Source organism: Monodon monoceros, unplaced genomic scaffold, assembly GCF_005190385.1.
Source record: "Monodon monoceros isolate NGI ecotype Baffin Bay Population unplaced genomic scaffold, NGI_Narwhal_1 Super_Scaffold_20, whole genome shotgun sequence".
Classification (NCBI taxonomy): Eukaryota; Metazoa; Chordata; class Mammalia; order Artiodactyla; family Monodontidae; genus Monodon; species Monodon monoceros.
In genome coordinates, this window is record NW_021703777.1 from 8,056,666 (window position 1) to 8,077,538 (window position 20,873).

General features: G+C 36.3%; 1 protein-coding gene across 4 annotated transcripts in view; it reads right to left on the reverse strand.

Annotated features, from left to right (window-relative positions):
* FAM13A (family with sequence similarity 13 member A) overlaps positions 1-20,873 on the reverse strand; it is a 357,629-nt gene that overhangs the window by 168,000 nt on the left and 168,756 nt on the right. For all 4 annotated transcript variants that reach the window (XR_003795603.1, XM_029235387.1, XM_029235388.1 and 1 more), the window contains exon 6: positions 17,976-18,050. Coding sequence is in view for 3 of the 4 variants with exons in the window: in XM_029235387.1 (XP_029091220.1) it covers positions 17,976-18,050 (75 nt within the window). In the remaining variant the exon portion in view is untranslated. The remainder of the gene's footprint in view (positions 1-17,975; positions 18,051-20,873) is intronic.

Below are 20,873 nucleotides of genomic sequence, written 5' to 3' on the forward strand. Positions count from 1 at the left end.
ACACGCATGCTCTCTCGTTCCCTCTGTACATGCCGTTCCCTCTGCAGCACACCCTCTTACAATACAAGTTCTATCCTGGCTGCTCGGTATATACATAACTTCCCTAAGACTTCAACACAGGCATAGCACTAATCACCTGCCTTGCCTTAGCTTTCATATTATAATACAGAGAAGATTATGACAGTTCATTTAGGCACCAAATTCCATCAATATGCTAATGATTCTTAAATCTGCACCTTTGTCAAGACCTCTCTCTCGAGTTGCAAACCTATATCCAATCTTGATCTTCAGTTAACATCTCCATTTGGAAGATCGTGAGGCTAACACAGAGCTTGCAGAGCACGCAGCAGGGCTGGGGTTCAAACCATCAGGTACATGGTCTCCAAGCAGCTTGGTCCCCAGACCAGGAACCTGACGGTCATCTTTGACACTTCCTTTTCCTTTACGTCTCGCCTCCATCACCCAGTTCTAGCTCATTAATAAAGATCCCAAGTCAGCCTACCTCTGCTCACCTCTACCCATTCCAGGCTTCGACACGTTATTGCTCTGACAACTGTAATTGCTTCCTGATTGGTTTCCTACTTTCATTTTTGCTCTCTCCTGACTTTATTCACTACAGCTGAGCCAGATCTATATTTTCTAAACAGAAATTTTGTTATAGTTTTCCTTATTTAAAGTTTATCAATGGTTTCTCATTTTGTTTTGGCAAAACGCCCCAATTCTGAAGAGCCTAAAAAAAAGCCCTTTTCCAGCCTCACTGGAGGTGCTCTCTCCTGCTCTCACTGGGCTTCAGCCTCCTCCCAGGGGCCTCTGTTCAGCTGTCTGCCTCAGGCCCTTGTTACATGTTACAATGTTTGGAAATTCTCTACCCCTCCCACCCCTTCCTCACCTATTCTCCCTCATCTTTGGTCTCAAAAGAAATGTGACCTCCTTTACAAGTCCTTCCTGGATGCATCAGTTTAAATCAGGTACCACTGCTACATGCTGCCAGCGCATCCTACTTCCCTTCCCAGCCATTTATACAATTTGCAACTAAATATTTGCATGTTAGCCTCTGCTCCTCACTGGCTTGAAAACTTCTCCTACCAAGTTTAATATCTAAGTGCTTAGCTCTAGTTCAATGCCTGTCATATGATAGACAATTAGTATTCTGAAGAAATAAGTAAATACTGCAGGCTAAAATAATATAGGTTAAATGCATGGTAAGACAAAGAGAAGAAATAATCAAAACAGATACGACTCAGCATGACATGACCAAAAGGACTAACATTGGAAGGTGCACAAAATTCAGAATATGTCAGCAAAGTCACTATGGGCCCAGATAAATTAGAACCACTTACAGTAATTCATTTATTTACATCCTTTCTAATCATGCCAATTTTCAAAACCCAAGATTAACTCTAAACTGAGACTTCGGTGGTCTAAATTTATGTTTCTATCCTGAGCCTGTTATCTAAAGCAAATTACTTCTCTGTGCTTCCTTCTTAAGAACAGGTAACATTTCTGCTACGAAAATGAACTGTAATGATGAAATTTTAAACTTAAGGGGAAAACAGTTTGAAAAGTACACTATTATCATTCTGTAGTGTGAATGCAATAGGGGAATTAGAAAAAACTCTGCCCAATATCAGAGCAACATTATCATAAAAAATAATGTAATACAGAATTTTTCTTACTGGTGATTCTGTTCTAAAATCTATTCAATAGACAATAGGCAGATTAATCTTAATATACCCTTATGTCTGGCCCCATACTTCTTCACTCACAGACCTTCACTGCTAGTATTTTTAATACAGAATTAAATCATACAGCTTCTTAAGAAAAACACCAAGATTGCACGAGCCAAATGGAGAAGTATGTTGAATTGAAAGATACTCCACAGAAGAGGAAATGTAAATAACAGTAAGCCTGTATACAGAAATATGTGGAATTTCATTAGCAATATATCACAAAGTATGAAATTTAGAACAGGGTCTTATTTTTAGTCCTTTTGGCTCATATACAAGGATTAAATACTGTTGATAAGGATGTATGCAATTGGCACTCTCATATTTTCCAGTGGCTGTGTAAATTTTTATAACTCTAGCAAAAATTTAACTTAGCAATAGGTTTTAAGGGCCATAAAAATATTTATACCTTTTGAACTGGCAAATCCACTTATAGCAATCTATCCTGAGGAAATAATTCCAGCTAAGAAATAAACCTTATGCTGAAAAATGTTTAACCACTCAGTATTTATAATATTGAATCACTGAAAACCTGAGGTACAATGAGAATGATCATTGTTATTATGAAGCTTGTACTAACATAGAAAATGCTTATAATAATATATTAAGGGAAAATAGGAGAAAATAAAATTGTTTATATGAGTATATCTTTCAAATACATCCACATACATGTAGGCAAAGAGGCAATAATATTATACATCAAAATTCTAATAGTGATTATATTAATAGAGGTAGAAAGAAAGGAGGCGAATTTTTGCTGTTTTCCTTTACTGTCTTTTTTTCAATGTCATTTGACATTTATAATAAAGTTAACAACAGCAACAAAATCTTCAATGGCTCCCCACTGTCGGTTTAAATTTATGAGTACGAATTTCCTATTCAAAGTCCTCAGTTCACCTCTGCTTTCTCTTGAATCTTATCTTAGACTTCTTACTCCTTACAATGTATCCAGCCCTTAACAAGTCCCCTTCCAGTGGGCCCAGTGGTGGTACTCATTCCAAGTTTACTTAGTTGAACAGACAAATCTTTTCTCTTTTGGAACATTTCCTGACCCACTCCCTGCTGGAGAGAGATATATTTTAGTTAAAGCAATTTGGTACTTTTAAGAGAAATTCTATTTCCATAAAAGGACTGTTTATAAAAGCAGTAACCTATTTAATTTGGAAATAGGCATCAGATAAAGTCAATCGGGACACTGTACAAGTAATTTTTTTCTTTTGTAGACATACAGTAATTGATTTTATTTTCTGCATACCGTATGTCTCAAAAGAGGAAGTACAGTTGCTTCAATAAATGAATTTAAAGAAGTTATATTCCACATCTAGAATTTTGTTCTCTTATTTAAAATTTATTCCATTAACATGTCAGATACAAAAATAAACATAAACATTCTCTCAATATTGGTTTTCAATAAAATTACTAGGTAAAGCTAATGATTTAGGATTATAAGAACTAAGGCAGTATTTAGTGATGGCTTTAAGAATCTTCTTTAGCATTTATAAAGCTATTTAATGCCTATAAATTCTGGGTATGAGAGGCCTTAACAAAGAAGTACATTTTACAGCTGCATATGACAGTGTGAAACAATAAACAAACATTTATCACACTGAGGAAAAAGTCCAAACTTTATGGCCTGATATGAAACTTAACCTGTAGTATTCCATAGCAATAGCCACATTACTGGTAAGGCGTTGGATTCCTAGGACACCCCCCTAAAATCTATTTACCTTATTATACTGAGAGTTTGGTAAGATAGCCTGAGGGAATCTGATATCCCAAAATCTTAGTTGACTTACACAATGGTGTTCAGAATGGGTGATAAGAATAAGAAGTCCTGTGCCATCGGCTGCCTTTACAAACAAGACATGTGTAATGTTGGTAACTGAGAAGAGCTGCTGTCATCACAGAGAAAACACAGTCACTACAAAAACAGTTCAGAGCTTTTGTACGTAAGAAAGACTCTGAGTTATGGGTTAAGAAGTAAAAGAAGACAAAAGATAACATCACTAGGCCCTGCAGGCTCACTTCATGTCCCAGGCAGTATAACAATTACTTAATTATCTTTAATTCTCACAACTTCTCTGCAAAGGAGACAGTATAACACAATACACCATGTAGAGCCACAGAAATGGGAGAGGCGCTATGAGGGTAAAGAGTTTGAGGTTTAGGATCAAATATATCTGGAACTTATTATCCATACAACCTTGAGAAAATTAACTAGCTTCTCTAAGCCTCCATTTTCTCATCTATAAAGAAAGAAGGATGATGCAGACGCAGAGGATGGACTTGAGGACACGGGGAGGGGGAAGGGTAAGCTGGGACGAAGTGAGAGAGTGGCATGGACATATATACACTACCAAAGGTACAATAGATAGCTAGTGGGAAGCAGCCGCATAGCACAGGGAGATCAGCTCGGTGCTTTGTGACCACCTAGAGGGGTGGATAGGGAGGGTGGAGATATGGGGATACATGTATATGTGTAGCTGATTCACTTTGTTATAAAGCAGAAACTAGCACACCATTGTAAAGCAATTATACTCCAATAAAGATGTTAAAAAAAAAAGAAAGAAGGAAAATTAAGGTATTGGTAAAGTTTCTTCCAGGCGTATTGTAGGGTTGTATTTCCTGTTTCCACTGTGGCTGGGTGAGGCAATTGATTACTTCTGGCTAACGAGTTATGACCAGAAGTGATCAAGTTACTTCTGAGCCAGGGCATTTAATTGCCAATGCAAGATCCTACAGAGCTCTTTCTTTTTCCTCTAGCCCTGTAACTGGCCACATTTAAGATGGGTTGCTCTGTCAGAACGGGTCCTCAAGAAACCATCGTAAGCAGAGCCCCCTTGTCAATCTAGATTGGACGGGTAGCATGAGCAAGAAATAAATGTAGCTTTAAGCCACTAAGATTCGGGGACTGTTTTATCATAAGTGTAACCAAGGCAATATGAACTGATAAAGGTCATTTCTCTCCTATAGAGTTATGAGGATTTAATAAAGTAATATTAGAAATATTTTTCAAAGTCTCTAGCAAACAGTACTCAATCGACATCTATGATTACTATTATGTTATTATCTTTTATAAATTAGAATACTGAGATTGCAAAATATTCCATAATGTGCCTCAGGACACACTGCTATTAAGAGACAGAGTTGCTACTGTAACACTGTAAAGCCAAAGATCTGTTCATTAAAGCCGCCCTCCTTTAGTCATCTAACCCGGCCAAAAAAAACCTCAACCTTCTAATAGTTACTATCTTTTTGTTCATATATGGGTTTTTTTGTTGCTGTTCTAAAACCCTCTCTCTGTTGCACAAAAATTAATTTCTTTTTATTCTCTGATTTTTTTCTGTGTGTTTGCTGTTTATTTTGTTTAATAAATTTTGTCACACAGCATGGCAATCTTTATGCAAGATTTAACAATCACACCCCCCTACAATTTGGCTGCAGCCTATCTTTCAGAATTTATCTTCTACTTCTACCCATGCTAGTCTGGTCTATAAACGCTGATCAAAATATGAAATGCTCACTTTCTCCTTCTAGTCTTTGCTTATGCCATTCTAACTGAAATTCTTCCTCTGTCCAGTTTCTGATTCTTCTTTTTAAAAATTGGACTTAAACTCTATTTCTTCCACAAAGCCAACTCTAATCACAATTTAAGAGCACAGATGGTCCATTCTGCTTACTTGAAACATAATTTCATGTGATTTTATAAGACAGCTGTGTACTGCAGGGGTATAAAGCATGGAAACTGCAGTTCCCAGAATCCCTTGCCAGTAGAGTTCTGGTTAATTTCTTCCTATGACGAATTCTTACGAGATCTGAAGGCAGAGGAGGAAACAACATGCTTTGAGGATTTTAACTGCCTCATGGAACTGACTGAAAGCAAACAGGTCAGACACTAATTACGTTTTTACATTTTGAGGGAGTTTACTGTAAACCCCCTTTACACGACAGCAAACAAATCAACAAACCACCGCCACTACCACGAAAAAACGTCAGCCCACACTAAAGAAGTCTTTGCTGTTCAAGAGGTAAAACAATACCTGAGACACCAAACCTCCATGAATGGGAGGCAAGCTGTAGTTTAAAGAAGACATACTCGCTATACACACTTCAAGGGGAATAATGACAAAGAGGCAATTCTAAAAGGTGAAGGCACCTGTCAGAGAAAAAGGACAATGCAGTTCCTCACAGAAAGTGCCTCCACTGCTTATGTGCACGTGTATGTGTGTGTACTAGAGTGTGAATGGGATTGTTTAGTGTCCCATTTGTATATGGGGTGGATGTGTGTGGAGGGAGGGACAATTTGTCTTCTAATTTCATAGATTCTCAGAACAAGAGGAACCACGTCTAGACCTGATGGAGCATTGACAGGTCTCCCAGATATTTTGGAGATTGAGTTGGTTGTAATGACTGGTTGGTTCTTTGGATTTTTATCCTGGCAAAAGGACTGGGTGTATTTTCTGCAGAGTAAGAGAAAAAATGTATCTGGCAAACAGAAGGACAGGTTGCGGCAGCAACAATATATGTACTCGTGAATTCCTAGTTCATTGTCCTCTTCCTGGGCACACTGGAAAACTATATTTCCAGACTCCCACAAAGGTTACTGAGTCCTGGCATGTGAGTAGAAGGGACAAGAGTTGCTTCTGTACTAAGGCGGTTAAGTACCTATGAACTTTGCACACACTTTTTTTCTTTTTCACTCCTGATATTAGAAGCCACCTTTTTAGACAACATAGTTGAAAGACGGAAGCAGCCTGCCATCTGAATCACTGCTTGGAGGCTTGCTACCTACGAATCCCACCCCACCTGCATCAGACTGTGAATGAAGCCAATAATATCATGGGGCTACCTGTCACAAAAGTTGACATTAATAATCGTGATTAGACTGGTCATAATTATTGAACAGGACAAACCAGGGGAAACTGGAACAAAAAGGTCAGTGAGAACTTTAGGGTTAGTGAGAAATCATGGCAACCAGGCTAAGATTTGGTTGTTTTCAAAATAGGACAGTGAACCCAAAGGTAGATCTGAGATCAGAAAATCAGTCTAGCACGTGTAATGTCTTAATTTTGTTGCTTGTATGTATGTCTGGGCTCCAGTTCCTTCCGGTAAGAGACAGTGACTTTTCAACTTTGCATCCCTAGCACCTGGTGCAGGACAGATGGGATAAAATGTCCAAACTGAGCATAAGCTTCAGGGTGTTTATCAAAGCAGGTCAGATATGCAAGAGGACATGATTTTGGCTGGGGAAAGTCAGGGATCAGGTTTCTATACCCAGTCTTAGGAAGCTGGGTACTCAGGACCAGTGGGTCCAGGTCAGCTATGCCCTGTGTGCCACAGCAGTGCTAGTCTAGACATACTTCATAGAGGTCCTTGCATTCCTTGGCCTGGGGTCACTTCAGCTTATACCATCTGGAAAGAGGCTAAATATAGAGGTTAAATGAGCCAAGTTATTAGATTAAGAGATTAGGCAGGTACACCCAGAAATACCATCATATTTGCATTATTATTTAAAATAACTATTTAACCCTGTATTATTTTTTACACAATAGTGTATATATATGTTATAAAATATCACAGAACATAGGAAACACTATCCAAATAACTGAATCTACATGTCATTAATTCTAGAGAGATTAAAGAAAGAATATGCTTGTAAAAAATAAAAGATTTAGTCATAGATATAACTGTAGTAATAAATGAACAAAGTTATTCACTTTTACAATTTTTATGCTTCTTAACACTGAAGAGATAGCTTTGAAAAGTGATTTCCCAAGATAATGAAAGAGGCAAAAAAGGAAGAGAATTTTATCACCCAGCACCTATAGGGGAGACGGAAAAATACGGAACATTTTCTATCTAGTGAAGTAAACATACATTCATATATACAAACATATGGGGGCAGAGAAAACAGATGGGAAATTATTATAAGAAAAGCTCTAAAGAGACAAATCAGGAAAAGAAACACATAAAACCCAGATTCTTAAATTCCAGAAATAATTATGTATTTAATGGTTATTGAACCCTTTCCAAAGGAAAAATGTACTAAATTTTACTAGATTTTTACAAGAGCAAATTCTCTTTAACCTCCCCCCAAAAAACACACACACTGACACTCACTGCTTTCATATAAAATAAGAGAAAGAACTGACTGATTTATTTGTTCTTTCTCAGGTATTTACTGAGCATTCACTATGTGCCTGACATTGTGAAAGTATTACCAAAAAAGGAAGGAAGAAAATGACATGATTCTAAAAGAGCTCTCTAATGTAATAAAGACACTCAACACAGAAGAGGCTGTCAATAAACAGAGCAAATACACTTAAAAGAACTGGTTATCGAGTTTCAGTATCACATCACATGGAAAATGTATTAAAATATATGTCTATGGAGGAAAAGGTGACAGACATTAGGAAAAAAAATCTACCATTTGAATAATAGATATAGAGAAAATAGGAAATAATAGCAGAGATCGATGAAACAGGAAATAGCTACAGTAGAGAATCTGTAAAACTAAAAGCTGCAAAGACTAATAGACAAATTTCTAGCAAGCCTAATCAAAAGCAAAAAAGAAAATGTCCCAAAATATTAAAAATGAAAAAAAGACTATAACTACAGATGAAATATTGATTTCAAAAATAAGAGGAAACATTAAAATATTTTATGCTGATTAATTAAAATAGACAATTTCCTAGAAAAGATAACATCAAAAAACTAAAAATAGAACTACTATATGATCCAGGAATTCCACTCCTGGGTATATACCCAAAGAAAATAAAAACATTAATTTGAAAAGGTACATGCACCCCAATGTTCATAGCAGCATTATTTACAATAGCCAAGACATGGAAACAACCTAAGAGTCCATCAACAGATGAATGGATAAAGATGTGCGTGTGCACGCACACACGCACACGCACACACACATATATATATATATTTATAATGGAATAGTATTCAGCCTTAAAAAAGAATGAAATTCTGCCATTTGTAACAACATGGATGGACCTAAAGTGTATTATGCTTAGTGAAGTCAGTCACACAGAGAAGGACAAATACTCTGTTACAACTTACTTGTGGAATATAAAAAATAAACCAAATGAATTAACAAAACAGAAACAGACTTATAGATATGGAGAACAAACCAGTAGTTACCAGTAGGGAGAGGGAAAGGGTGAAGGGAGAGCTATGGGTAGGGGATTAGGAGGTACAAACTACTGTGTATAAAATAAATGTGCTACAAGGACATACTGTACAGCACAGGGAATACAGCCAATAGTTTATAATAACTTTAAATGGAGTATAATCTATAAAAGTATCAAATCACTATGCTGTACACCTGAAAGTAATATAATATTGTAAATCAACTATACTTCAATTAAAAACTAATAATTCAGAATAAATAAAAAATATGAGGGACTTTCCCGGTGGCGCAGTGGTTAAGAATCCAACTGCCAATGCAGGGGACACGGGTTCAATCTCTGGTCCAGGAAAAGCCCACATGCTGCGGACCAACTAAGCCCAGGTGCCACAACTACTGAGCCTGTGCTCTAGAGCTTGCGAGCCACAACTACTGAGCCTGCGTGTCACAACTACTGAAGCCCGCACGCCCGAGAGCCTTGGTGCCGCAACTACTGAGCCCACATACCACAACTACTGAAGCCCGCGCGCTCTATGGCCCGTGTGCTGCAACTACTGAGCCTTGCTCGCTGCAACTACTGAAGCCTGTGCACCTAGAACCCATACTCCGCAACAAAAGTTCCACAATGAGAAGCCCACTCACCGCAAGGAAGAGTAGCCCTCACTCGCTGCAGCTAGAGAAAGCCTGCACGCAGCAATGAAGACCCAACACAGACAAAAAAAATAAAACAAAAAATAAAATAAATTAAAAACACGAATAGGACTATAGGCACAAAATAAACTGAATCAGTAGTTAAAGATCAACTTACCAAAACAAATTTAAAAAACAAAACAAAATTAAAAACAAATAAATCAATAAACCTCACTAGACCTAGGCACATTCTGCTAAATATGGCAGGAACTGATAATCCTCCTCTTAAATTGTTTCACAGATTACAAAAGGCTCTCCTCATTTCATTTTATTAACATAGCGCAACCTTTATACCAAAAGTTGACAAAACAAAAAAATTTATTAACCTAGATGCAAAAATACTAAACAAAATATCAGCTATCCAAAACTTTCAAGGTGTTTAAAAATAGCTATCAGGGCCAGGTTCAGAACTGGTTTATTCCAGTGATGCACTGTTGGTCTAAGGTTAGAAAGTCTATGAATATGACTCTCCACAATAAAAGAAAATGGGAGAAAAACCATGCAATTATCTTAACAGAAATCAAAGGAATATTTGCTAAAGTTTAACATTCAATCAAAATAAAAATTCTTAGCAAAATATAAATTTATAAAACATACCTACCAAAGACCTAAAGTAAACACCATAAACCTAATGAGTGTATGTGTGAAGAAAAAATGCATGAAAACATACGGACACTAACTACTTTCATATGAAACAAAAAAACAAGAAGCAAATATTTATGTGTTCATTTTCAAGATTTTACTGGAGGTCGGCTATGTGCTTGGCATTTCAAAAGAATTACCCACCCCCTCCCCAAAAAAAGGAAAGAAAGAAAGAAGATAAATGCAATTATAATATGTAGAAGTAAAATGTAGAAAACTTCCCTTAAAATCAGGAAGCAACTCAAGAAGGCATGCTATCATTTCTATTTAACCTTATACTGGGAGTCCTGGAACGTAGCACAAGAAAAAAAGATATTAAATGATAAAAGGCTTGAAAAGGAATAAATGATGCTCATTATTTCCACATGACATGACTGCCTCCAAATGAAGTCAAACAGAATTGCTTACAAAATATTATGAGAATTTGGCAAGGTTTTCAGATATAAAGTCAATGGTAAAAGTCAGTTCCAATGTTAAACGTCAGCAGCAAAGTTTGAAGACACAGTAAGTACTCCATTTATAATATCTACAAAATGGAGATCTAGGAGAAAATGATAATTTTTTAAAAATCAAAAGACATTAAAGAGGACCTGAGTAAATGGAAACTTACATGATGGTCATGGATAAAATACCAATGCTCAGGAAATTAATCTATCAATTCAATTTAAATTCTAAATAAAATTTCTCGTGAAACTTGATAATATTCAACTGCAAAAGCAAAGGACCAAGAATGGCCAAGATAATTTTCAAGAAGAAAAACAAAGTTGAAGAAACTTATTCTACCAGATATCACTAATTAAGACACTGTGGTAATGACATAAGATAAACACACAGAAAAAGCAACAAATAGTACAGTCCAGAAAGAGACATAAAAACATCTGATATATAATGGAAATGCTATTTCAAGAAGTGGGGGAAAGACGAACTATTGAATAAATATGCTGAGTTGATTGATTTTCACATATAAAATGAGATTCCTACTTTATGCTTTACATAAAATTCAATTTTGAATGATTAAGACCTATATATATATAAAGCAAACTTTAAAACTTTTGGAAAATAATAAAAAAGACGTTCTAAGTGATCTCAAAGTAGGTGAGGATTTCTTAAACAAGATGTAAAAAAGCACAAACACTAAAGACTTCATTGAAGTAAAAAACTTTCAAACATTAAAAGACACTGTATTCTATATGAAAAAAGAAAAACCCAGAAAATTGGGTGAAAGTATTTGGAACACATATAGCTGACAACAGCTAGCAAACTCTTACAAATCATTAAGAAAAAAGCAAACAACCCAATAGCAAAATTTGCAACAGTAGGAGAAAGCAGTACACAGAGTAATAAACACAGATATGACCAAAGTTTAATAAACATATGAAAACAAACACATGAAATACACGCTGTCCGCGGGGTAGGCTACATTATAGGGAAGGTACAAATTAACTCAGAAATCTCAGTGGCATAACAAAACAGGTTTGTTTTTCAGTCATGACATAGATCCAATGCAAGCTGACAGGCCGCTCTGCGGACCCATGCTCCACTGTCCAGTTAATGTACTGTAAGAAAGGGATGGAAAAGTTTTGAATTTCTACCTCTGAAATGACAGTTGTCGCTTCTGCTCACAGCCTACTGGCCAAAAGTAGTTGACTGGCCTCACCTACCTGCAATGGGGCTGGGAAACGCTGGAGAGACACTTGGACATTCAGTGAAAAATAAATGTCTCTGTGATGAGTAGCAATTAGAGAAATCCAAACTAAGGCAATAGCAAGATGCTTCCCACACTCATTAGATTCGGGGGAACAACCATGAGAACTCTGATATTACCAACGATTTGTGAGGATGTGAAAAACGAAAATCACACACAGCTGTTGAATATGTTAAATTAGCACATTTTAAGAGCATCTGCAATACCGGGACAAAGGTGTACCTACTTACGACCCTACTCTACAGGTGCATAAAAGGTGTCATGTGAAAATTATTCACTTAAAGTTGGTTTATAACAGCAAAATATTGGAAATCAACTGAATATTGGAGACGACCTAAATATTAGAAAAACCCAGAATACCTAAACTGTATTTTATTCTTACTGAAAGTGAATATTGATAGAGCATATTGAACAGGAAAAAAAGTTGCAGAAGGTGATATACTGTACACTTTATTAATATAAAGTTGTAAAACCTGCAAAGTTATCATATATATTGTGTGTAGATACAGGTACGTGGTTAGCCTACAATAATGTGCATAAATTATAAACAATTTCAAAGTGGGGAGGAGAGATGGTATGTTAGGCTACACTATTCATAAAACAATTCATATCTGTTAATTCTACTATAGGTAATAAAACCTAAGAAAATAATACTGTTTAACAGTCAGAAGTTATTCTTTGTTAACACTTACCTAGTAAGGCTTTTATATTAATGATCATTAGAAGCAGTTCCATATTTTCAAAATAGTTAAATATGGATGACAACATATGAAACGCTATGATTATTAAAAAATATATATATTAAGTAGTATAGTGACTGGAACTTGATCAATCGTAGCTACCATCATCATCATCACTGTTACTGCTACTACTATTATTTACCTTTATTAAAGGAATAAGTATGCAAAGTAGGCTGATGTGTGGAAACAACAGTGAAACAATGTCAACTGGAAAAAGTGGAATACTAATTAGAATGTTTGTATACATTAATTAAAGCACCATAAACTATATTCACATCCATTAACAATGATTTTAAAATAACTTAGAATTTTAGTAAAATTTAATGCTTATTAAATGACTATTAATTTGCATATTGAAAATAAAATTATACTGTCACTCAATTTTCTCAAAACCCTACATTAGTTTAAATTTCTAGTTCACTATGCTAATAGGCATAGGCATTTATTTTATTTTTTATTTTATTTTATTTATTTATTTTTTTGCAGTACGCGGGCCTCTCACTGTTGTGGCCTCTCCCGTTGCGCAACACAGGCTCTGGACACGCAGGCTCAGCGGCCATGGCTCACGGGCCCAGCCGCTCCGCGGCATGTGGGATCTTCCCAGACTGGGGCACGAACCCGTGTCCCCTGCATGGGCAGGCGGACTCTCAACCACTGTGCCACCAGGGAAGCCCAGGCATAGGCATTTTAAAAACCATTTAAGAAAATATATCTGTGACAACTAGTTTCATTACTGAAGAAAATCTCCTTCATAAATGATGCATGGCCCCTGAAATCATTAACTTCTGAAAAGAAAAATAATTTAACAGTTGCTTCTACTATATAACTGCTTACTTGATAACTACATTATTTTTATCACACATTTTTTAGTTAATATGACTTGGTTTAATAAAGGAAACATCTATAAAAGCAGTAGGAGAATGCAATGACTAAACCTATTACGTGCTTGTAATTTAAATTTTTATCAGTACAGTTTTATCCACTGAGAAAAGTCAGGAAGGAAAGAGATTATCTTCTATTTTATACTTTCACTCCAGCACTGAATGAATCTGACATTTATTTTTATACAATGGCCCGAACCTGAGGTTTTTTTTTTTACCGAAGTCAACAAGAACACAGCAAATTCAGTGGGAAGTCTAGGTCATACCCCAAGGGGAGAGAGAAGAAAGAGTTTTCTTCCCTTAGTTCCTGGATCTTCTTTAGGGTTTATACTGTGACCAATGAATATGGGTTGTGAGGCTTATTTAGAGCCATTTGCACTTGTGTTAGGTAGAAAAAGACTTTGTCTCCTCTCCTCTAATCATTATTATACTAGGTTACAAGGAGCTGTGCCTATGTTCTACACCTCTTTAAAAATCTATTTGATGTTCCCTTCTGTATCATCTATTCCATTTATTTGTTTGCATATGTAGTCTACCCAGTTATTGGCCATGAAATGGTTATATGAGCATGCCCTTGAGCTAGCTGGGCTGGTGATCATTGCTCATCCAGGAAGTGTCATGGCACTGTGTAATGGAGGTATCATTTTTTTTTTCCAGCTTGGACTCAGGTCAAGAAGAGGCTTTCCTATATAAGGGACAGAAATACAATTCTCCCCATTGCCTAAGAGCAGAGAAAACAGCTAGCAGAGGGAACACAGATGGGGACAGATGGCTTAGACTAGAGAGACATCTCCAGAGCCAGTGGACAAATGCCATTTCTGGGTTACCATTTTACATCTCTAGCCATACAGGGATCAGAAATGCTTAGCTGTTCAAGACACATACAGCTGTAACTAGAGATGTCTGAGAAAGATAGCTACAGAGGCCAAATGAAGTAACATTAGTACCAAGGATACACATCATTCTCACAGCTCACTAAGTCATTCTAGAAAGGACACACCAACCACATTTTGTTTGTTTGTCTGTTTTATACCAACTATATTTGAAAGTGTTTTCAGCTTCAGTTTTCAAAGATCAACTGGCGGAGAAAAAGATCTTAAGATACAATCTTGGTGAAAGAGTTAGTGCCTTATAATCTCTTGCAACTCACATGCTCTGCCTCATTTCTGGGGATTTGAAATAACAAGTATTTTAATCACCTCTAAACTAAGCAGAGCTAAGCAAAGATTAGTTTGCTCATGTAAATTTAAACTTGCTCATGCAAGACCACAGAGAAGCTAAAGTTACAAACTACGGATTACCCAATTTCTCTATTGAGTTAGCTTGGTCATGAACCATACAGTGAGACTGAGAGAGGATAATCAATATACATTAATTATTGATTCTCTATATGCCTGAACTATTCCAAATGGGATGAATTTCATAATAGTAATAGAATCTCTTCAAACAGTTTTTATGACAGGTTTCAAGATTATCTTTCATTTATGAAGTGATTCATCTAAGTCTCTTCACCTAAAAGTAGGTATATTCCAATATAAATGGAGTTAATGAGCAAATGTTACCTAAAAATGTTCCTCAAATCCTATATTTTTAAATGCATTTACTTGGTGAGTATATTTTGACACTGAATTTTTATTAATTCACAGTGAATAAAGTTTCTACTATACATTTGAATTGGCTTTCTGTAAGCCTGTAATATTTCAGTGAAGAAGATACAGAAGATAGTTTGAATCTGGAAAGGAATGCATAGTAGTTAAAACATTTTTCCAAAAAAAAAAAAAATTAAGGTGGAACAAGTTTTATAAAAAAAGATGTTGGTATTTCTTTTAAAAATAAACTGTAGTCTCTTACCCTAAGTATTAAGTAATGACTCATTACTTCACTTGATTTAACTTTTCAAAGAAAGCTGCAATTATTTTTATAATAACCTGCAATTAAAACCAGAGATAAGAATCCTTTAAAATTTTGCCTACAATGAACACAAGAAAGTTTGGAGGACATTTTGTCTTAGAACTGGAAAAAAAAGTAGCTATATAAATATCATAGTGGTCAGTTAGGAATATTATATACACCTAGTAAATAGGAGAAGTTCTACTCAAAAGATTTAAGATTTGGAAAGGGGCTCTAAAATTAATGCAATCACTCTTCTGGCTGGACAAATGATCAAATAAATTCTCACGATATATTTTAGGTTAATGGAGTTTTTCTTTTCACTAGCAAAACAACTATGTGCATTTTGGAATTCTCTTAATAAAGAAAACAAAATTTTACACATTAGACCCTTTATTCTGTCATATGTATGACAGTTCTTATTTTTCTCGTTAAAATTTGCTTACACATTTTCCACTGACCATGTGCTATTTTTATAATTATGAAAAAATCAATAAAATGATTTCTATTGTGTGAAAGAAAAATTACAGTTGCACATTTTATTTTACCCCCAGAAGTAACTTTCCATTATACTTGAGTGTTCTCTATATTATAGGGAATACAATGGAAACAATTCTGATTGAGCAGAAGTAAGACTGTCTACTAAAAAATATCACTACGAGTTTTATAGTATCCAGTCTTACATTTAAGTCTTTAATCCATTTTGAGCTTATTTTTGTGTATGGTGTTAGAGAATGTTTTGATTTTCTTCTTCTACATGTGGCTGTCCAATTTTCCCAGCACCACTTACTGAAGGGACTGTCTTTTCTCCATTGCATATGCTTGCCTCCTTTGTCATAGATTGACCATAGGTGTGTGGTTTTATTTCTGGGCTTTCTATCCTGCTCCACTGATCTATAAGAATGTCTTTGGGCCAGTACCATACTGTTTTGATTGCTGTAGCTTTATAGCATAGTCTGGAGTTAGGCAGCCTGATTCCTCCAGCTCCATTTTTCTTTCTCAAGATTGTTTTGGCTATTTGAGGTCTTCCGTGTTTCCACATAAATTATAAGACTGGATACTATAAAACTCTTAAGAGGAAAACATAGGCATAACACTCTTTGACATAAATTGCAGCAATACCTTTTTGCACCCACCTCCTAGAGTGATGAACATAAAAACAAAAATAAACAAATGGGACCGAATGAAACTTCAAAGCTTTTGCACAGCAAAGGAAACCATAAACAAAACAAAAAGACAACCCTCAGAATGGGAGAAAATATTTTCAAATGAAGCAACCAACAAGGGATTATCTCCAGAATATACAAACAGCTCGTGCAGCTCAATATTAAAAAAACAAAAAACAACCCAGTCAAAAAATGGGCAGAAAACCTAAACAGACATTTCTACAAAGAAGACATACAGATGGCCAAAAAGCACATGAAGAGGCTCAACACTGCTAATTATTAGAGATACGCAAAGCAAAACTACAATGAGATATCACCTCACACCAGTCAGAATAGCCATCATTAAAAAGTCTACAAACAATAAATGCTTGAGAGGGTGTGGAGAAAAGGGAACCCTCCTACACTGTTGGTGGGAATGTAAATTAGTACAGCCACTATGGAGAACAGTATGGAGGTTCCTTAAAAAAACTAAAAATATAGCTAACATACGATCCAGCAATCCCACTCCTGGGCATACATCTGGAGAAAACCATAATTCAAAAACATATAAGCACCCCAATGTTCACTGCAGCACTATTTACTACAGCCAAGACATGGAAGCAAGTTAAATGTCCATCGAAAGAGGAGTGGATAAAGAAGATGTGGCACATATATACAATGAACTATTACTTAGCCATAAAAAAGAATGAAATAAGGCCATTTACAGGAACATGGATGGACCTAGAGACTATCATACTAACTGAAGTAAGTCAGACAGAGAAGGACAAATACCATATGATGTCACTTATATGTGGCATCTAAAAAATGATGCAAATGAACTTATTTACAAAACAGAAACAGACTCACAGACTTAGAAAACAAACTTACGGTTACCAAAGGGGAAAGGTGTGGGGTGGGAGGGATAAATTAGGAGGTTGGGGTTAATATATACACACTACTATATATAAAATAGGCAATCAACCAGGACCTACTGTATAGCACAGGGAACTCTATACTCTGTAATAACATATATGGGAAAAGAATCTGAAAAAGAATAGATATATGTATATGTATAACTGAATCACTTTGCTGTACAGCTGAAACTAACAAAACATTGTAAATCAACTCTACTCCAATATAAAATTTTTAAAAAGTTAGTGGGTAAAAAAAATAAAAAATAAAAACATAAAAAATATCACTGTCCATTAAATAATAAGAGTGTCCTGAGCATTTTTGGATGAATATAACCTTGGATTAAATACGCTAAAAAGAAGTATATTTAAGACCACTAGGTCCAAAAAAAAGGGGGGTGTGGTGCTGAGGGAAATGCAAGCCACAGAGCATGGAAACCCAAGAAGATAAAGAGTCTTTCTAAACGTTTCACACAATAGCCTAAAGAGCAGACATAACCTACCTTGGTTTTTGGAGATGACTTTTGTGTGTCTCTTACGAAGTCTTTTGTTAGAAGGATGTTCTTACAATTGGCCTCCTATAAAAGAAGTATAAAAGAAACATTAGAGACCGAAGAACACTACCCAAACCAGAAATTACAATGTAGTGAAACACATTTCTGGATTGAGTTGTTCATATCAGAAGCTAGTGAGGCTGTAGAGAGCAGTCAAAACGTTTCCTTTCTTCTTTGTCACATACATCAGTGAAGTAATGTAAGACAGTGATGGAGTAGGTATGGGACCTACAGGACATATATATTCAGAGATGATTATTAAAAATCTCATCTACGCTATCATGTCATTTACATATCCACAGACACCTCACCTCTTCTTTGGAGAATTGAATAGTAATTCTCCAAGATATCAACACCAAACTTGAAGTTTCCAACTTTCCCCAAGTATTTTACAAATGGGTTCTGATTCTGTAAGTGTTTTATCATAAACAAATTCCTTCACATTGTTCATAATCCGTATCAAATAGTGACAGCTGCATATCAATATCCCAAGAAAAAATATCTGAGTATCTGCTTACAAAATTATTAAGCTTCTAAGTCCTCGGTTCACGCCAAAACAGTACATGCAAAAATAAGAGCAGAGATTATGAGGCAGCAGCTTACTTGCGGTTGGATAGATTTACTATTTATTTCTACATGGTAAATAAAAACAACAATCTTGTTGTTTTTTACAAAATAATGTAGGGCCTCACTTCTGAATAGCTATTAACTTGAGTCAATTTTCCATAGATGATTCTATCTCCAAATTAAGACAGAACGAAAATACATAAGAGGAAGATTATAGTCAACAATAAAGCTAAGGAGTAAATAAGTCAGATTTCTTTTACCTGCTCCAAAACCTTCACCTCTGCATCCCATTTGTTCCCCTATCATGTCTACCATTCACTCATCTAAATAATGAGGTTTTTTTCCAATTTACTTTAGGGTTAATTATCTTCTTTTAAACAAAACTGTATTCTACACATTTTATAATATTACTAAAATTTCCTGGAATTACATTCTTATATTTTTAAAGGGACCAGTATATTATTAGGATAAAATGTCCCTAAAGAAAATAACACTACTACTTACTACTAATAAATAATTACTAAATCATAGGATGTGTCAGGCACTGTGCTAAAGACTTTGCATTCATAATGCCATGTCCCCCTCAACAGCCCTATGAGTTAGGTACTATTATTATATCGTATTATCATTCCCCTTTTAAGTATTACACAACAAAAGCATACAGAAGTTAAGTAAATTGCCTAATGTCACACAGGACTCAAAGATGGTTCTGAATAACTTTAAGGCCTGAGCTCTTATCATCTTTATATACTACTTCTCATCCAATATACTTGACAGCTTAAATGACTAGGTTGTAGAACCACAGCACTTTAAAGCCAAGAGAGTTTTTAATGATCAACTACTCTATCCACGCCCCTAATTTTACAGATGGGGGTGTGCATCCTGAGGTGATGTGCCCCAAATCACACAGAGAGTGGTAGAGCCGAGACCCATGCCTGGACCACAGAGCTGTACAGGCTATCTGTCCTCCGCTTTGTGCTAGGGAGCAATATTCCCAGACTCGGAGGGGATCGTGAACCTCTCGTGAGCTGGGGGCAGGGGTAGCTGCAGTGCGGCCAACACTCTCAGCTGTCTGTGGCCTCGTGCACAGCCCTGTGTAAGGACCAAGGGTACATTTCTGAGATCTCCAAATAAGTGTGCATTCCAGTCCTACCCCTTCCCACCAGTCACACCACCTGCTGTTGGGAAGCTGTTTACTGGAAATAGTGAATGAACCCATTCCCGCTTCTGACTCACTGTGAGAGGGATAAACTATATCCAGCATGACATTTAAAAGGTTTAAGTGATTAACTGCATAACCCATTGCGTAATTTGGCTACCCCTGGATAATATAATTAGGTATAATCCTCATACCTCTTTTTAAACTACTGGTAAGTAAATGTTAGAATGTGATGAGAAGAAAAAAGGCCAACTCTTCAGGGAAGTGAATAGGAATAGGTGACCTTTGTTTATGTCTGTCTGAGCTTATAAATGCCTATAATTCTTTCTTCCTTATGCATAAACTAAAAGTGGCCGTGTTTCCTTTAAAAGTGACAGTATCACTCCTAATTTGCCTCCCTGTCCCTGTGAATTAATAAGTATAAGGCTGATAGTCAGCTTTTCCCTAAAAGACTCTGAAAGCATTTTCTGTAAACTTTTAACTGAAAATACCACCTACATAAATTACGTTGATTTTTTGTTTTATGACTTTAAATTCAGAGAGTGGAGTCAAAGTGAAGTTCAGTAGTCACAGCACCATCCTAGCTCTCTAACCAGCTCTAGGAAGTCAGGTAAGCATTTTTTTTTTTTTTTTCGGTACACGAGCCTCTCACTGTTGTGGCCTCTCCCATTGCGGAGCACAGGCTCCGGACACGCAGGCTCAGCGGCCATGGCTCACGGGCCCAGCCGCTCCGCTGCATGTGGGATCTTCCCGGACCGGGGCACGAACCCGTGTCCCCTGCATCGGCAGGCGGACTCTCAAATGCTGAGCCACCAGGGAAGCCCCAGGCAAGCATTTTAACCTCTTGGACCTCTCCCTCAGTTTAAAGATCTATACAACAAAGGGACTGGATTAGGTGAGCTCCAAGAATCCTAGCTAGCTCTTAAATTTCAAGACTTTATGATCTTATGATTCTTTCAGGAAGCAATATTTACTGACAAAAAAGTTAAGCCACATCCTGTTGAGGGTTGCATTCCCAATGCCCCCATCCGAATGCTGCTGGAGTACTGGCACCCATGCAATAGCAGTGAGCTATAGAACACAGGCCACACTTCCTGCAGGACCAAGTGTTACTCAGATTT